The 18,531-nt window shown below is 39.8% G+C and overlaps 2 protein-coding genes across 9 annotated transcripts in view; both read left to right on the plus strand.

Moving 5' to 3' along the window:
• Window positions 1-2,764: 2,764 nt before the first annotated feature.
• Window positions 2,765-7,219, plus strand: LOC128509874 (cyclin-O protein B). The gene is made up of 3 exons (XM_053481745.1): window positions 2,765-2,979; window positions 5,806-5,991; window positions 6,653-7,219. Exons 1-3 carry the CDS (start codon window positions 2,788-2,790, stop codon window positions 7,217-7,219), a joined length of 945 nt encoding a protein of 314 aa, XP_053337720.1. The 5' UTR covers window positions 2,765-2,787.
• An 8,125-nt stretch (window positions 7,220-15,344) lies between these two features.
• The window catches only part of smtnb (smoothelin b), a 54,721-nt gene continuing 51,534 nt past the window's right edge, over window positions 15,345-18,531 (plus strand). For 4 of the 8 annotated variants that reach the window (XM_053480623.1, XM_053480629.1, XM_053480624.1 and 1 more), the window contains exon 1: window positions 15,346-15,661. In XM_053480623.1, coding sequence (XP_053336598.1) covers window positions 15,611-15,661 — 51 coding nt within the window. In that variant the 5' untranslated portion in view covers window positions 15,346-15,610. Of the gene's footprint in view, window positions 15,662-18,531 lie in introns of all 8 variants that reach the window. The other 4 variants (XM_053480625.1, XM_053480632.1, XM_053480628.1 and 1 more) reach the window with 2 other exon arrangements.

Genomic DNA, 18,531 nt, shown 5'->3' on the forward strand with positions numbered 1-18,531 from the left:
CCACACAGCTCCAAAGCCTTTGCTTTGATCCTAAGCTCAGTTTATTGTCTGTGTGCACATTTACACATTCTCCTCTGAGGGTTTCCTCTGGGTTTTCTGCTTTCCTTAGACTTGTACACATGGACAAGTCTAAGGATAGAACAGTCCATTGCTGGGGTGGCTAAGGTCCTTCACGATCTTTCAGCCCTGGTTCAGCACGGCTTGCTGTAGATTGAGTGCAGGTCAGGGAGCCCGGTGCGGATGATGCGCTCAGCTGACCACACCACCCTCTGTAGAGCACATTTGTCCTGCATGGTGCTCTTCCCGAACCAGGTCATGATGTTTCCCGTTAGGGTGCTCTCTATGGTGCAGGAGTAGAAATTCCTGAGCACCCTGGAGGTCAGTCTGAAATCTCTCAAGTGTCTGAGATGGAAGTGCTGAGAGTGAGGGAGGATGAGCCATGTCCTCCCATCTTTACTGCCTGTGGTCTGCCAGTCAGAAAATTGGAGATCCACTGACACAGAGATGAGCTGATTCCCAGGTGCTCCAGCTTGGTGGTGAGTGTGGAGGGAATTATGGTATTAAATGCTGAACTGTAGTCGATGAAAAGCATTTAAACATAATTCCCCCTTTTAGTGTCCAGGTGAGTGAGAGATGTATGGAGGAGATGAGAGATAGCGTCATCTGTAGAGCAGTAGAGGTAGAGGTCTTCCTGATCTCTCGCCATCTTTCCGTAATGTTCTTTCTCTTTTTATACATGCGTTCCACTCAAAACACCTCAAACGACTCAATCCAGCATCGCCATAAACTTACCGAATCAAGTCAAATGTCTCTGTGGCAGATTTACCCAGTCTTACACAGAATTTCACGTTCGGTCTTCGTTCTAACTTTCTGTCCATGATGAAATAGCAGACGTGGTAATGCTAGTGGTCAGAATAGCACCAGTTGCACACAACTCCTGATGTACACAGGACGGAGATGACTTTTGGCACAGTGACTTATGAAGGTTGGTGCTCCCTGTGACTGTGAGTGCAGCCACCTGTTGGTGTGTTACAAAACTAGTCTTGAAACCTTTGGTTTCATTGTATACTGTACAATCTCCCCTATACAAAGACATCCTGTACAACTGTGTTTTCAACTTTGCGTCAACAGTTTGGGGAAAATGCACTTCGGCATGTTAAACAGCCTGTTCAAAATTTTCTGTCTGTCTGTCTGTCTGTCTGTATGTCTGTCCATTCAGATTTTGTCACAGCATTATGCAAAACTGGCTAAACAGACTTTAATTTAACTTTGCCAGATGTTAATCCTGTGAAATAAATGAAATCAAAATGTTGTGTAGAAACATTTTTTCACTGCTTAAATAACAGTGCTGAAGTGGTATAAGTAAATTTTAAAGCAATGGAGCTTGAAAAAAACGTCCTAATATTGCTTTTTTAGATTTCTTTTCTGTGGTTCACTCTCCGATTATCGAACAGGGAGTGTATTTGGCTTAAACAATTAGCATAAACAAGGTGTAAGGTACAGTACTTAACCTTACAAAATTGTATTTCTTTGTTGTAATAAATTAGGCAGAGAGTTCTGCCATACAGAAGGACAGTCAAACATGTACATGGGCTTCAAACTAAAATAATAATATCACTAATTACATTAAAGCTGATCTGCTTATTTTTAGCTTTAACCTTTTAACTATTTCTAAAAACTCCTTTCCTATTAACGATATTTACTAAAACTTAAATTTAGTAGTATTTACTAGTAGGAAATAAAAAAAAAACATTGGGGGGGATTTGTTGTTATAACAGAATAAAAGCATTACTTTACTTAATTAGTCAATGAAATTAAGGAGATTCTTAAAAGCTTAACAAGAGAATTATGAATAAGTGAAACACAACAAATAAAATAAATCTAAACAATGGAAAGCTTTGTGTTGTTTTTTAATTATTATAGAGGGTTTGTGTTATTCTTACACAATAAACTGTTGACATATCAAATGAATTGGCTAATTAAACCTCAAAGCACATGGATGAAACAAGGATGAGAAAACACTGAACTAAACTAAATTAAACTAAACTAACCTATTTAAGGATATTGACAATATATGCTAATATATCAACACACACGCACACACATATTTGTAATTTTATTTTGTGTGTATGTATTACCATATATAGTCATTATCTTTCAATAGTTTAGTTTAGTGTTTAATAATCTATTGAGATATAAAAAGAAGGGTCTAATTAAACATAGATAAAAAACACATGAATGAATCAAAGATGAAAAACATTCAACTCTAAAACTAAACTATTAAAAGATGTTGACCATACACGCTAATAAATCGACACAAAATACAATGACGACACAAAAGAGCTACTGTAAAAGAAAGTGTGTATGTGTGTGTGTGTGTGTGTGTGTTCATATACAGTACAGTGAATTGGCTATGTAGGCTAGGCTACCTGATTAACTGTAGCTTCAGCGTATATAGTAATGAAAACGGCGTTGTTAGGTTACATCCCACTTATTTGCCCGCTCCCTGTATAAGCGCACTCCATCACGTGTAAAACAGCATCCACTGCACACTACCTAGTGCACTATATGCTTTATTTGCAGCACAGCCAATAAGCTTCTCCTGTCGCGACCATATGGGACGCTACGGCGCTCCCTAAGGTGAGTTGCCACGGCAACGCGTGCACGAGGAGGAAATGCGCGCTAAGGTACCCGGGAAATCTCACGTCACGCGCTCCAACAAAGTGATGCTTTCAGTTTGGGAGAAACTCAGAGGGCTGAGACAGTGGAGCGAAGGTCAGAGTGAGCATGTCGGCTATGAGTGACTCGGGCTTTGAAGAGGAGCTCCAGAGCCCTTCTCCGTGTCAGCAGCACGTTACCCGGCCGTGGGCAGAGAGCGCGCGCGACACACCGACACACAGCGACGAGAGCTGCTTCATCACCCAGAGCCACAAGCAGCAGCACTTCCTCACTCGAGACTGTCTGGCACGACAGCCACAGGTACACACGGGAGAGAATTTATTAAAAAAAACTTCCTCGTAGAAAAGTTTTTTTTAATTATACAGTCACTCAGGATGTTAAAGTACCATTTTATTCTGACCCATCAAATAGACCAGGGCCAGGATCAGATCAGGATCAGACATCACTACACAAATAACGCATATTTACTAAGATAACAACAGTAATAGTTAATTATTAAACAGACCTAAACTACAATCATGCTGTATTGTTATTTAATAAAAGGTAATTGAAGCAGGGGATCAGTGGCATAGTGGTTGGCAGTATTGCCTCACATCTACAGGGTTGGGGGTTCGAATCTTACTCTTGTCTGTGGGCATGGAGCTTGCATGTTCTTCCCATGCTATGTGGTCTCTTCCGGATTTCTCCCACAGTCCAAAGACATGCAGTACAGGTTAATTGCCATTCCCAAACTGCACACTCCTCAGGGTGTAACCCGCCAGGGTGTACAAAAAGGCTCCTGGAATAGACTCCAGTCCCTGTGGAGTGGAAGTCTATTCCAGTGGAAGAAGTGTGGAGTGTTATAGAAGATTAATGAATGAATGATTGCAGCCTTTAACTTTTAGGGTCGGTGATTCGAATCTCACCTCTGAGTAAAGTTTGCATGTTCTCCTTGTGCTTTATGGGTACTCATAGGTGCTTTAGGGTACTCCAGGTTACTCCAACAGGCCAGAGGCAATCACTGTACTCTGATTGGTGCCCACTGGATGTGTGTGTGTTTCTGTGTAATCCCTTGTGCCCCAGGTTTTCTTGACTAGGCTCCAGGCCCTCCTCAAGAACCTACACAAGATGAATGGTATGGCAAATGAATGTTGAAATAAAACACTTGTTGCTGATACTAGAAAATGATCAACAGTGCTAACAGTAAATCTGCTCACTCATACCACCCTTTCATTAATTTTTTTTCCTATAAGTATATGCCGCCATTGCCACGCCGGGGCAGCTGGACGCAATGCCACCTCAGAACTCCAGAGTCACAGCTCTGACTCAGGGTTTTGGTGATAGTTTGTTTCACTACAGATTCTCCCCATGTTCACATGTGGGGCTTTTTCTGTTTTTTTCTTGGTCTGGTAGTACAGTTACTGCTTACAAAACTCTCAACCATATTGAGCCACTTAAGACACAAGGAGAAAAGTACAAAAGAACCATAATAGGAGGAAAAAGTACATTGAAGAAAAAAACAACCTTTGAGTCTCACACAACATGAGTTTGATGAGAGTCTATGCAGGTAAGTTCAAGAAGGATCATTGTTAGACAAATACTTTGTTTCTTTCATTGTAAAGTAAATTTCAAAATAATAATAATAATAATAATAATAATAATGAAAATAATAATAAAAAAACTTTAAGCAAGCCACTGTGTGAGGTTAAGAAATCCCGCCTGCTATGTCATAATTGGTTGGAAGAATTCTATCTCACATTTCTTTGGTTAGAAACCCAGCACATGGAACCAGGATGTTTTTAGTTTTTAGCAATTTAGCACTCTCATTTACTCACTTATCGTCTATACCACTTAATCAGTATCGCGGGGGCCTGGAGCATATCCCAAGAGGCTTAGGACATGAGGCGGCGTACACCCTGGAGAGGGTGCCAATCCATCGCAGGGGACACACAAATACACACAGTCATTCACACACTACGAGCAATTTGAGAACATCAATTAGTCTAATCTGCATGCCTTTGGACTGTGGGAGGAAACCGGAGTACCCAGAGAACACCCACCAAGCACAGGGAGAACATGCACACAGAGTCAGGAATCGGACCTGGCCGGGAATCGAGCCCGGAGCCTGGAGGTGCAAGGCGACAGTGCTAACCACTCATGACTGCAAGTCATCATGCAGACTCAGTTTAGGACAGTATTTTTTTTAATTATTAAATCTCAGTCACTCCAAACCACAATTATAGCATATATGGCGTATTTATAGGTAGAATTAATGGATTTATAGATTTTGTTGTACCTTTGGCTGCTCTCGTCAAGTGGTTGCCACAACAGACAATCACACAGCTTGGCACAGGTTTTATGCTGAATGCTTGTCCTGCATCCAGTGGCTGGGGTTTGGGCATTGGGTGGGAATTAAAGCCGGGCCTTCTGCATTGCAGGAAAGAAACCTACAGTACCACTGTGCCACAAATGCCCCTTCATTCTTCTTCTTCTTCTTTGTCTTTTGGCTGTTCCCTTTCAGGGGGCCCCACAGTGAATCATCTGCCTCCATCTAACCCTATCCTCTGCATCCTCTTCTCTCACACCAACTAAGTTCATGTCCTCCTTTCCTTCTTCGACCAACAGTAGCCCAATTTTCACCGGCACCCTGCAGTGGCGGTCGTTGTTAACCCGGGCCACGACCGATACCAAGTGATTTATAGATAAAAATAGTTATTATTTAAATATTAAAAGAAAGATAGTAAAACTGTTAGCCAGATCCTGGTAGTAAGCCTGTGTGAGGTTGAGAAATCCTTCTTCTGCATTGTAATTGGTCACAAGAAATTGATCTTGTCTATTATTGGTTAGAAACCAGAAGGATGAAGCTGAGACTTCAAATTGTGTTTAAAAGACCAAGTGTATAGGGGTCACTCAGGGTTTTGCAGTAAGAGGATTTTTTTTTCTTCTACATTTTTAAAAAGACTTTTTTTGTTTCCTGTCCCGTTGGGGGCTTCTTATTCAGTAGATATAAGTCCAGAAAACTGAAAGAAAACTGTCTTGTTGAATCTTATACAGCAACACTATTTGAAAGAGCTGTGATGTTTTTATTTTATTTACCATTTCTAAATAAAAAACCTAACTGTGAATGTTATATAAATGCTTTTACAGATAACCGCTGAAGCACGCTGTAAACTGGTGAGCTGGCTCCTAGCCGTTTATAAACACTTCAAGCTCTCATTCGAGTCTTGCTGCTTGGCCGTGAACATCATGGATCGTTTTTTGGTCACAACATCAGTGGCAGCAGATTGCTTCCAGTTACTCGGAGTGACGTCTTTACTGATCGCAACCAAGCATGTAAGTTTTAAGGAAGGATGATCATCGGGCTTCTTTTAACCTGACTAAATCACAGGCTTTACATTAAAGTAGAGTATAGCATTTAGCTGTTTATCACGAAGTTTTTTGCTAGAGTTGTAACGACCCGCTGCTGTTGTTGATTACTTTTTTCTATCAGCATGCACTGTATTACAGTGGGTCTATGGGCCAAGATAAAAAGAGACACCAAAATATTTGCCTGATTATTTCCTAGGTTACACAGGGATTCTGCAACGTGTGTAAAGCAAAACAAACAAACAAACAAATGAATGTATTCTGAAATGCTATATATGCCATCTGCCACTAGGCTGTGCTGAAGGCTTGGTGCATGCGTGTGACTCAGCGAGCTAATGATAGTACTGTAAATATTTTCTTTCTCCTCAAAGCTAATGCAGTGGGTTGATGACTGTCCCCAGTAACAAAGCAAAACAGATGGCATTAACATAAACTATTATAATGATTTGCATTTTTTACATTTTGCATTTAATGCCATACAATAAAATACATGTGTATTTTATTTTGTTAGTGCTACAAATTTTCTGGTGAGTGAATACACAGGGACTTTTACTTAGTCACATAAAAAGTGCATTTGAACATTACCGATAAATAAAATTATTATTGGTGTGTGTTGTGAATCCCTCAGGTTGAAGTTTGCTCCCCACGTATCAAGCAGCTGCTCTCCCTCTGCTGTGACGCTTTCTCTAGAGAGCAGCTCTGCAATCTCGAGTGCCTCATTCTTCTTAGACTCAACTTCCGCTTGGCTGCACCGACTCTCGCCTTCTTCCTCGACTACTTCATCAGTCATGAGTTATCCAGATATGCGATTAGAACAAAGGAAAAAATCCCAGATGAAGAAAACAAATTCAGGAGCTGGAAAGCCGCTGAAGAGCAGCTCTTCAGTATGAAGAGGTATAAATGTTTAGTTGGCAAAGTTTGTGAGCTGAGTCTGGCAGACTACGCTTTCAACAAGTACCCACCGTCTGTTATAGTACTAAGTGCCATAAATCTGACAAAGGACCTGGTAAGGAGACAAATAAAAGAGTCCTCAGTCAAGAACACTAGATTGTCAGAGATGTTAGACTTCGTCAGTGTTGCAGATAACAACTCACAGGGTTTGGACGATCCTACTTTAATTCAGCAATGCACACAGGAGCTAAAATTATTGGTGTCTCTTAATCAAGAGTCAGTCCAGGACTTAATGACTCTCTGAACCAGTGCCAGTAATCTGAGCTGTCAACTTCAGAATATTTTTGTTTACTTTTGTGTATTATCTATGAAGGACAGTACATTTACAATTCAAATATTTCAGTTCATGATGCATTTATGAGTAAAAAAAAAATGCAAATTACTGCATTTTCTGGTAAAATGAGTTGATTTTTGACATTAGTATTTATTAATGAAATATAATTTTGCACTTACACCTTTGCTGACATTTATGTGACTCCTTATTAGATCCAGTATCAGTCTAAAGACAGTATCAGTCTAAAGTTTGGAAACAAGTTTGGATTTATCTTTAACGTTCTAGAACAATATTGGATTTTTTGGGAATTGGAATTGTCAAGTCTATTTGCAAAACCCATCAAGCACCATGATGAAGCTGGCTCTCATGAAGACCTTCTCAGACAAGCACGACCAGAACTTGCCTCTGTCTCAAAGGAAAAGTTCATTTAGAGTTACCAGCCTCAGAAATCACCAATTAACAAACAGCACTTCAGATTAGAGCTGTTATGAAGGGTTTACAGAGCAAAAGTAAAAGACACATCTAAATATCATCTGTTCAACAGAGATTATTGCATATTTTGGATGCCTTCAACATTGTATTACAATGTAGATAGAAATAAAATCAGGAAAGACAAGTTATAGGTTTGTCCAAACTTTCGACTGGTAGCGTAATAACATAAAACTTAATCCTTGTAAATATACTGCATGGCTACATTCTGGGCAACTTCGTTAAATATGAAGAATTTCAAGAGACTTCATATACACTGTCTGGAAAAAAAGCCATTTTATTGTCTTGCATCAAACAAAGAAAATATTACAGTTACTGGAATTAAAATCTAAAGTAGTGGCAGACAGTAAAATCTGTCTATTATGAAAACCTAAAAGGATAGTGCTGTACAGAAAAAAAACATGAATGATCATGATTAAAGATCGCTTAAGAGCTTAAATGGGGAAGTATCATAAAAATTTTACTCACAGCTTTGTTAAATAGAGAAGCAAGCGCATTTCCACACACACATAATGTGATGAGAACTCACAGGGTTGGGATCAACAGCTGTGTGTCCATAAGAAAACCACTTGTTAGTGAGACTCATTAGAGAAAAAGGCTCCAGTTTGTTCGGGAGTATAAAGTCCAGATTGATTCTATTCCATCTATTGCACCCATCATGCATAGTACAAGCCTCTGGAGGCAGTGTTATGATCTGGGGTTGCTTTATCTGCTCGGGTCTAGGCTCAGCAATGCTACTGTATGTGGCAATAAAATGATGTCAGCTGATGACCTGAATGCACTGAATTACCACGTTGTCACATCTATGGAGCTTTTCTCCCTTGATGGTACAGTCATATTCTATGATTCAAATTGTAAAAGAGTGGGAGCATGAGGAATCATTTTCACACATAAGCTGGCCAATATATTGTGCACCAGAATCAAAGCTAAAAACAGTCGAATTAAACATACAGTAGGAGTATAGTTTTTTTGCCAGACAGTGTACTATAGAAAAATATAAAATCGTGTAATCATTGGTCAATGAAGTTAAATATACGGTATGTGATTAGGCAGTTATGGGGGTTATAACCTATGAGGAATCAATCGTTGTACATATATAAAAGAGATCACAGAATCTGAGCTATCGTGCCATATTGATTTATTATTCATGTGTTACTTTCATTGTAGTGTCACCCGGATGTTATTTTTTTTCTTGTATTGTTAACAGCTTGTAGGATGATTATGCAGTCTGTACAAATATTTGTCTATCCAGTCCAAACTGAACAACCTGAAAGATTGACATGTATATATAAATATATAGCTAATGTCACAGTTATTTTATTGAAGCACTTTATTATATACATAAGGTTAAAGCTGCGTGGTACTGGAGAATAAAAGATGACTGATATACTTTATGACTATAGAATAATCCTACGTATACCAATATAACAAGCTGGTGTTGATGCTAAGATGCTTAAAGAAGCTCTAAGGCAAAAACAGATCTAACCACTCATGTCTGCTAATGTTGGAGGATGTAAGGCAGATTTGTCTGCTTTGAATCCAAAGTGATTGGTGAGGGTTAATGGCGCTCTATAGATGTGGAATAAACAATCAATACCTATGCAACTCATATAAGTTTATTTGGACAATGTTGATAAGCTGTTTAAAAATTTAATTAAAGAAATGCACACAAAAATTACTTAATGCCGATTTTTTTTATTTAAATGTCAAACCGCTTCAAAGCTACAGTTCACACGTCTATTACATGCATTCTCTATTTGGAAAAACGAGTGAAGGAATTAGGTGCATGACGCAAAAGCCAGTCTCCTAGCAAATCAAGTAGCAACAAAGAGACAACAAAGTAAAATTTACTGACTTTTCCAACTATTCATGGAGCATGCGAACAGATGTTGTTTTAATGTTCCTTAATTCCACTGTGAAATTGCACTGAAAGCAGATGGCTGATGAACTCATGACAGCTGGGGCTTGATCAAAAATACCAAAGTTTGCGTTGTGTGGAGGCTTACCTCTGACCACAGCCGTCAATCCTGCTATTTATCTTATTATCATCATGTGATGCTGTGCATGTGGAAACAGGAAGGTGACCTTATGAGCTAAGTGAAAACAATGTGAAATATTCTATTTATTTGGTAGATAATCCATCATCCTGTGCATTTACTGATTGCCATTCCTTTGAAAATGTTTTCCATACACATGGATGTCACAAGTATTTTTCTTTCCTCTTAAACAGCCACTGAGAACTTAGGATTACCACTTAGCTAGGAGATTAAGTGCAGACTAAACTATTTGAATGTAAAATTGGGCAGCGGGATAGTTTGTACCTGTTTTGTACGCAATGTAATCAGTTTAGAAAATGTTACAGCTGGGCGGGAGATTGTCACAAATTGTATTTTCATTAGTGTGTTGTGACTTTAGATGTTAGCCCAGCGAGAACCTCCGAATGCTAAGGTCACACATGATATGTTGGGTTTCATTTACTTTTTCAGTGTTATTTGTTGAAATAGGCCATCTTAGGATCAAGATCAGCTAGTGGGGTAACTTGGGAATTTGTTGTTTTCAGATACTTTGCTTAAATTCTAAATAAACTTAACATTTGATATAATCTGGTGTGTTCCTTTTTTCTATTTCATTTTTACTAAAGAATGTGTATAACAAAAATCGTACTGAAGAGACATCAACAGTATGCAATAGACCTGCATATGTATATTCCATAAACCCCAGTATGCATATAAACTGGCCAAAAGTTAATGTATCAGATAGAGGATCCCATTGCTGTTATTATAACCTCCACTCCTCTGGGTAGGTTTTCCACTAGATTTTGGAGTGTGTCTGTGTGGATTAGAAGTGCATTAGTGTGGTCAGACACTGATGTTGGACAAGGAGACCTTGTTATCAGTTAGCATTCCAGTTCAGTCCAGACATGTCCAGTGTGTATGAGTTCAGAGCTCTGTACAAGAAACTTGACACATCATATTTACATGGAGCTAGCCCTCTGCACAGTGGAATAGTCATGCTGGAACAGTTTTGAGCCTTTGAGTTCCAGTACAGGTGAATTCTAATGCTACAGCATCTCCTCACACCTCTGAGGCTGGTGGTTCGTGTCTGATCTATTTGTGGAGTTTGCAGTTTTCCCCCACCAGGTCCTCAAACTGTGTGTATTTCCCCCAGGTACTGTATGCCAGTGTCCCCCACAGTCCAAAGACATGCAATGCAAGTTTATTGCTGTTTCCAAATTGTCCACAGTGTATACAGTGCATCCGGAAAGTATTTACAGCGCATCACTTTTTCCACATTTTGATATGTCACAGCCTTATTCTAGAATGAATTAAATTTATTTCTCCTCAGAATTCTACACACAACACCCCATAATGATAAAGTCCATGTACATAAGTATTCACAGCCTTTGCCATGAAGCTTAAAATTGAGCTCAGGCGCATCCTGTTTCCCCTGATCATCCTTGAGATGTTTCTGTAGCTTAATTGGAGTCCACCTGTGGTAAATTCAGTTGATTGGACATGATTTGGAAAGGCGTACACCTGTCTATATAAGGTCCCACAGTTGACAGTTCATGTCAGAGCACAAACCAAGCATGAAAGAGTTAAAAAAATTGTTTGTAGACCCTAGATTGTCTTGAGGCACAAATCTGGGGAAGGTTACAGAAAAATTTCTGCTGCTTTGAAGGTCCCAATGAGCACAGTGTCCTCCATCATCCGTCAGTAGAAGAAGTTCGAAACCAACAGGACTCTTCCTAGAGCTGGCCCGCCATCTAAACTGAGGATTCGGGGGAGAAGGGCCTTAGTCAGGGAGGTGACCAAGAACCCGATGGTCACTCTGTTAGGGCTCCAGAGGTCCTCTGTGGAGAGAGGAGAACCAGAGAGAGTTGCCAGTTGGAAGCCATTCCTTAGAAAAGGCACAAGGCAGCTGCCTGGAGTTTGCCAAAAGGCCACTTTACCATATAGCCGAGGGTGGGGCTGCGCGTACCCTCTAGTAAAACCTAGGGCACATCTATTGTGTGTGTGTGTGTGTATACAGATATATATATATATATATATATATATATATATATATATACAGTATATATATATATACAGTGGTGTGAAAAACTATGCAAAAATGCAGTTTTTAAATGAAGGTTTACGTTATTAAGGGAGAAAAAAAAATCCAAATCTACATGGCCCTGTGTGAAAAAGTGATTGCCCCCTTGTTAAAAAATAACTTAACTGTGGTTTATCACACCTGAGTTCAATTTATGTAGTCACCCCCAGGCCTGATTACTGCCACACCTGTTTCAATCAAGAAATCACTTAAATAGGAGCTACCTGACACAGAGAAGTAGACCAAAAGCACCTCAAAAGCTAGACATCATGCCAAGATCCAAAGAAATTCAGGAACAAATGAGAACAAAAGTAATTGAGATCTATCAGTCTGGTAAAGGTTATAAAGCCATTTCCAAAGCTTTGGGACTTCAGCGAACCACAGTGCGAGCCATTATCCACAAATGGCAAAAACATGGAACAGTGGTGAACCTTCCCAGGAGTGGCCGGCCGACCAAAATTACCCCAAGAGCGCAGAGACAACTCATCTGAGAGGCCACAAAAGACCCCAGGACAACAACTAAAGAACTGCAGGCCTCACTTGCCTCAATTAAGGTCAGTGTTCACGACTCCACCATAAGAAAGAGACTGGGCAAAAACGGCCTGCATGGCAGATTTCCAAGGCGCAAACCACTTTTACGCAAAAAGAACATTAAGGCTTGTCTCAATTTTGCTAAAAAACATCTCAATGATTGCCAAGACTTTTGGGAAAATACCTTGTGGACCGACGAGACAAAAGTTGAACTTTTTGGAAGGTGCATGTCCCGTTACACCTGGCGTAAAAGTAACACAGCATTTCAGAAAAAGAACATCATACCAACAGTAAAATATGGTGGTGGTAGTGTGATGGTCTGGGGTTGTTTTGCTGCTTCAGGACCTGGAAGGCTTGCTGTGATGGATGGAACCATGAATTCTACTGTCTACCAAAAAATCCTGAAGGAGAATGTCCGGCCATCTGTTCGTCAACTCAAGCTGAAGCGATCTTGGGTGCTGCAGCAGGACAATGACCCAAAACACACCAGCAAATCCACCTCTGAATGGCTGAAGAAAAACAAAATGAAGGCTTTGGAGTGGCCTAGTCAAAGTCCTGACCTGAATCCTATTGAGATGTTGTGGCATGACCTTAAAAAGGCGGTTCATGCTAGAAAACCCTCAAATAAAGCTGAATTACAACAATTCTGCAAAGATGAGTGGGCCAAAATTCCTCCAGAGCGCTGTAAAAGACTCGTTGCAAGTTATCACAAAAGCTTGATTGCAGTTATTGCTGCTAAGGGTGGCCCAACCAGTTATTAGGTTCAGGGGGCAATTACTTTTTCACACAGGGCCAATGTAGGTTTGGATTTTTTTTCTCCCTAAATAATAAAAACCATCATTTAAAAACTGCATTTTGTGTTTACTTGTGTTATCTTTGACTAATAGTTAAATGTGTTTGATGATCAGAAACATTTTGTGTGACAAACATGCAAAAGAATAAGAAATCAGGAAGGGGGCAAATAGTTTTTCACACCACTGTATATAATTATTATTTTAATTTTATTGTAACACGTAAATGTTTTATTGCACATCCCTATTTTTTCCCCCGCAATTTTTCTTTTGTTGCAGTAAACCGATTCTATCTTTTTGTTCAACCTTACACTATCTTTCCATCCAGCTCACAGACAGGGCACAAGGCGCGCACTAATCCAACGCAGGGCACACACACTACGGGTTCACGACGACAGCAATTGCAAACCACTAAACCACTGTGCAACCTAGATAATTAAATGTATGATATGTCCTGAGTGGTGGAGTCATGAGCACTTGTACAGTGCGTCCAGAAAGTATTCAGAAAACCTAAATTTTTCCACATTTTTGTTATGTTACAGTCTTGTCTCAAAATGAATTAAATTCATTATTTTCCTCAAAATTTTACAAACAAATCTGGTATTTTATTCTTTGCAAATCTATTAAAAATAAAAAAAAATCACAAAAATCACATGCACATAAGTATTCACAGCCCTTGCCATGACACACAAAATCAAGCTCAGGTGCATCCTGTTTCCACTGATCATCCTTAAGATGTTTCTATAACTTGATTGGAGTCCACCTGTGGTTAATTCAGTTGATTGGACATGATTTAGGAAGGCACACACCAGTCTATATAAGGTCCCACAGTTAACAGTACATGTCATGAGACATGAAGTCCAAGGAGTTGCCTGTAGATCTCCGAGACAGGATTGTATCGAGGCATAGATCTGGGGAAGGGTACAGAAAAATTTCTGCAGCATTGAAGGTTCCAATGAGCACAGTGGCCTCCATTATCCGAAAATGGAAGAAGTTTGGTACCACCAGGAGTCTTCCTAGAGCGGGCCGCCCGGCCAAACTGAGCGATCGGGAGAGAAGGGCCTTAGTCCAGGAGGTGACCAAGAACCAGATGGTCACTCTGTTAGAGCTCCAACCTTTCTCTGTGGAGAGAGGCGAACCTTCCAGAAGAACAACCATCTCAGCAGCACTCCACCAATCAGGCCTTTATTATAGAGTGGCTAGACAGAAGCCACTCCTCAATAAAAGTCAACCACATGATGACCCTAAGCACACAGCCAAGAAAACAAAGGAGTGGCTAAGGGACAACTCTCTGAATGTCCTTGAGTGGCCTAGCCAGAGGGCAGACTTGAACTCGATTAAACATCCTTGGACAGATCTGAAAAATAAAAAATGACACTCCCCATCCAACCTGATGGAGCTTGAGAGGTCATGCAATGAAGAATGTGTGAAACTGCCCAAATAGGTGTTTTAAGATCGTAGCATCGTCCTCAAAAAGACTTGAGGATGTTATTGGTGCCAAAGCTGAATACTTATGTCCAATTGATTTCTTTTATTTTTAATAAATGACCAACATTTAAAGCAAACGTATTTCGTGTTGTCATTATGCGGCATCGTTTGTTGAGTTTTGAGGAAAATAATGAATTTATTCAATTTTGGAATAAGACTGTAACATACACAAGCGCTGTGAATACTTTCTGGATGCTATCGTGTTATTCTGGTTTGTTTTAAAAATGGATGTCACTAATATCTTTTTACTGCAAAATAATTGTATCTACAGGTAAAGTAACCAAAGAAAGAAAGAAAGAAAGAAACCAAAGGAAAAAAAATCCGCGCCATGAACTCAGTTCTACCGTGTTTCAGTGCTCTAACAACAGGGGGCGCCAGGCGCGACCGCCGCTTAGCCACCCGCTAAAAATTCAAAGAGTGAACGACTTCTGCTCCTCGCCTTCCTATAGGCTGAGAGAGAGCGCTGGGGGCGTGGCTTTTATTTAATTATTCACGTGGAACAAGGACAGAATCAGTTGGTTTAGAGCGACCGAGTAAAGAGAGAGAGAGAGCGCGCGCGCTCCAGAGCCTGGATTAAGCTTTATAACTTTTATTATCACTTTATGTGTTAACGGTCAGCGCCTGGACTCGATAAACACGTCTTTTTTTTTTTTTTTTAAAGAACATCTATAAAAATCATTGGACGCGTTTATTTAGGGCGCAAGACTTCAGCAGGTGTGTGTGTGTGTGTGTGTGTGTGTGTGGACTGAATGAGCTTATTCACACTGCAACACAAATAACACGCCAGAGGGGTGTTACCGCTGGACAGACGTGCAGCATGTCGGATTGTCTGCTTTTGTCCTCTTGTATGAGCATTTCTCACCTGCACTCAGTCATATAGAGCTGGAAGTGTGTGTAAGACTCTCCTGAGAAGCTGCAGAAGGTGTTTTATTTCCCCAAGGACAGAGATCTGGTGTGGAAGCTCACAATGACTGAGCAGAGCTACTCCAGTCTGGATGAAAGCTCACTTCAGAAACTGGTGAGTTCCTTCCCATCCCTGTGTCCTGCTGCTAAATTCACACTCATCTAATATACTGACCTGGGAAACTGTTCAGCTCAAATCTGTTGCTTCTGACCATTAAGCCTAAATTAACACTTTCATATAAATCTTATACTCTTATGCAGTGCAATAGTAATGTCACAGGTGTGATCATTTGTTAGACACAGGACATGTCTCAGGTGGGACTCATCATCAGTAGAGTTCTGACTCTTATGCAGTGCAATAGTAATGTCACAGGTGTGATCATTTGTTAGACACAGGACATGTCTCAGGTGGGACTCATCATCAGTAGAGTTCTGACTGGTGTTTATTTTGTGTTCATGTTCATCTTGTTACGACATGTTATTCATACATGCTAGACAGAGTTGACATTAAACATCTGGATAGGGCTGAAAGGGGCGAAACTTTCCAAGGAATAAAATAGCCTGCATCTTATATTCACAGATTAAAAAAATAAATAAATCAGAGTTGGACTTTGGCCAAGTTCACACCTGCAAATTACACACCGTCTCTCACCTGACTCACTCACTGATCCTTCATTTCGACAATATTGCTCACTTCCTTTAAAAAACAATTACTAATTACAGGAAGGTACTTTACACTGGCCTTGTGTTTGCTTCCTATGGTCAGTTTAAATCTGTGTATATTTCCTAATCTTTTCTGAATCCAAAAGTTCCTAACTGAAACCTGGGCTAATTATTTGAATCACAGTACATATTATTATTATTTTCCACTTCGTTATAGGTTAAAACAGCCAGATGTTTTATGTTGTACTTCATAACCCGAGATTTCTAACTACAGTATGACTTCTCTTCAGCCAGTCTCCTTTTGTGTCCTCTAAAAACTACACCTTCTTTTGAACATGTGAACATTTCGGGCATGTTTCGGACAGGAAACAGGCTCTTTGATTGCTCAGGCAGATATGGTGCTGCTGCTCCAGGAGCGTATTTGAGATGTATCACTCAGGCATGACGTTGGAGATCTGTTCTTATACGGGCATCGTGACTTCTGAAGAAAGGAGTCAGCAAAATAAGATTTCTATCTCTGTGATCAGAGAGGCTTTTGCGTCAAGCTTTCCCATGAAATTATGTAGGCAGAGAACACTGAGCATTGTTTTGACATGGATCTCAGAGGTTCCTCAGTGGGTCTCCAGCTGGTAATGCATTATTCTCATCCCTCAAACTCCTTCTGCTTCACTCTTTTTTCGCTCTCACTGTGTCAGTGTCTATGTAAAAGAGCTACTGCTGAGCCACACCCTTAAAGAGAACAGCAGAGCTGAGCAGCAAGCTTAGAGAGGGTGTCTTCTTTTATGAGGTCACAGCAGGGGGAAACATCTACTTGGCCCCAACCAATACAATAATGAAAAAAGGACAGTTCCAGTCACCCCCCCCCCCCCCCCCCTCTTCAAAGGTTAATTTGACTAGGCACACTGAAGCCCTATCTGAATGTCTTGGGGGGGGGGATTAAAGGATAGCTTCACATTCTCTAATTCACTATTTTTTTATAAGACATAGAAAAATTCCCAAACACCAAATTGTCATATTATAAAAACCGCAATGGACATCCATCACATCTAGGATGTATTCCCTCTTCACACCAAGTACTGTCTGAATCCACTGCCATCCTGAGGGAGGGAGGGAGGGAGTGAGTGAGTATTTAAACAGTGGTGAGAGGGAGGAGGAAAAAAAAACAGGTACTTAAATGAAAGGTGGCAGACAGGTCGTGAGTAGCTTGGGCATGTTTTATGAGCTAATGTTTTTTCATGCCTGTGTGAAAGACTTTCTCTTAGCTATGTCCACAGTCAGGTCAATTAGTATTTGAACAGTTTTTGTATTTTTGCCTCAGTACACCACCACATTGGATTTGAAATGAAGACTGCTTAAAGGTCGTTTTCACCATGTTGGAATTGTAAAGGTCATATGACAATTTTATCTACTTGGGTCAGCAGCGTTTCCCTTAGAATATTTTTTAGGCATGTTGGCAAGAGGACGATTTTCGCTCACAAAATAAGACTTTTGGTTGATGATAATTTTCATGTAAAGGGCAAGTAAGACAATGATAGAATGAATAAGATGTATTTATTCCACACAGAACTGTCAAAACCACCAATTACTTTTTAATCAAACAAGGTTAAGCAAAAAAAAAAAAAAACGTATAGAAACGTTTAAAAAATATATATAATTTTAGGAGAAAATGTGACATGCTTCATATATTATGATATAATATAACATAGTATAATATAGGCATCAGCTTATGGGATTGTTTAAAAATTCTATTAAAACTTTCCAAAGTAAACAGGAAATGTGATCTTATCACAATGAGCCTCAATAGAGTATGAGCTCATCAGCTGTTTCAAATATTATTTAGTATTAACTACTTAGAAATGAATGAGACTTGCATTCCCCATAACATGTTTTTATTTATTTCTTTTTTAATATACCCACCATGGGCGATGGATAAATGCAGCAAACAAATCTGGTGTTATTTTCATTACTAATTACAGCATGTATTCCAATACAAGCAGGAGTACATTTTACTGTACATGAGGTAAAGTGAGTTTTGTGTGTGTATATATATATATATATATATATATATATATATATATATATATAATATATAAATTTTTTTTTTTAAACGGTGCCCCGGAAGACTCAACTCAGTGTTTGGCGAGCACCCTTTTCCAAAGCGACTTGAGTGTGTTTCATGTCACTCTGGGCAGTGGTGGCTGAAATGAGTAAGGCTGTGGGTTGCTGGGTTACTGATCGGAAGTCCAAGGTGACAAGGAAAAGCTTGACATGGAAAAAAGACGACATGAGGAAGAAACCTTAAAACCTTAAAAGGAAACACTC

Source organism: Clarias gariepinus, chromosome 21 (genome assembly GCF_024256425.1).
Source record: "Clarias gariepinus isolate MV-2021 ecotype Netherlands chromosome 21, CGAR_prim_01v2, whole genome shotgun sequence".
In the NCBI taxonomy this organism is placed as follows: Eukaryota; Metazoa; Chordata; class Actinopteri; order Siluriformes; family Clariidae; genus Clarias; species Clarias gariepinus.

Excerpts from the sequence above, each read along its gene's own strand:
- LOC128509874 (XM_053481745.1), top strand. The coding sequence starts at position 2,788 with ATGTCGGCTATGAGTGACTCGGGCTTTGAAGAGGAGCTCCAGAGCCCT. Across the intron at positions 2,980-5,805 it reads GTCTGGCACGACAGCCACAG|ATAACCGCTGAAGCACGCTG; the intron begins GTACACACGGGA and ends ATGCTTTTACAG. Across the intron at positions 5,992-6,652 it reads TACTGATCGCAACCAAGCAT|GTTGAAGTTTGCTCCCCACG; the intron begins GTAAGTTTTAAG and ends TGAATCCCTCAG.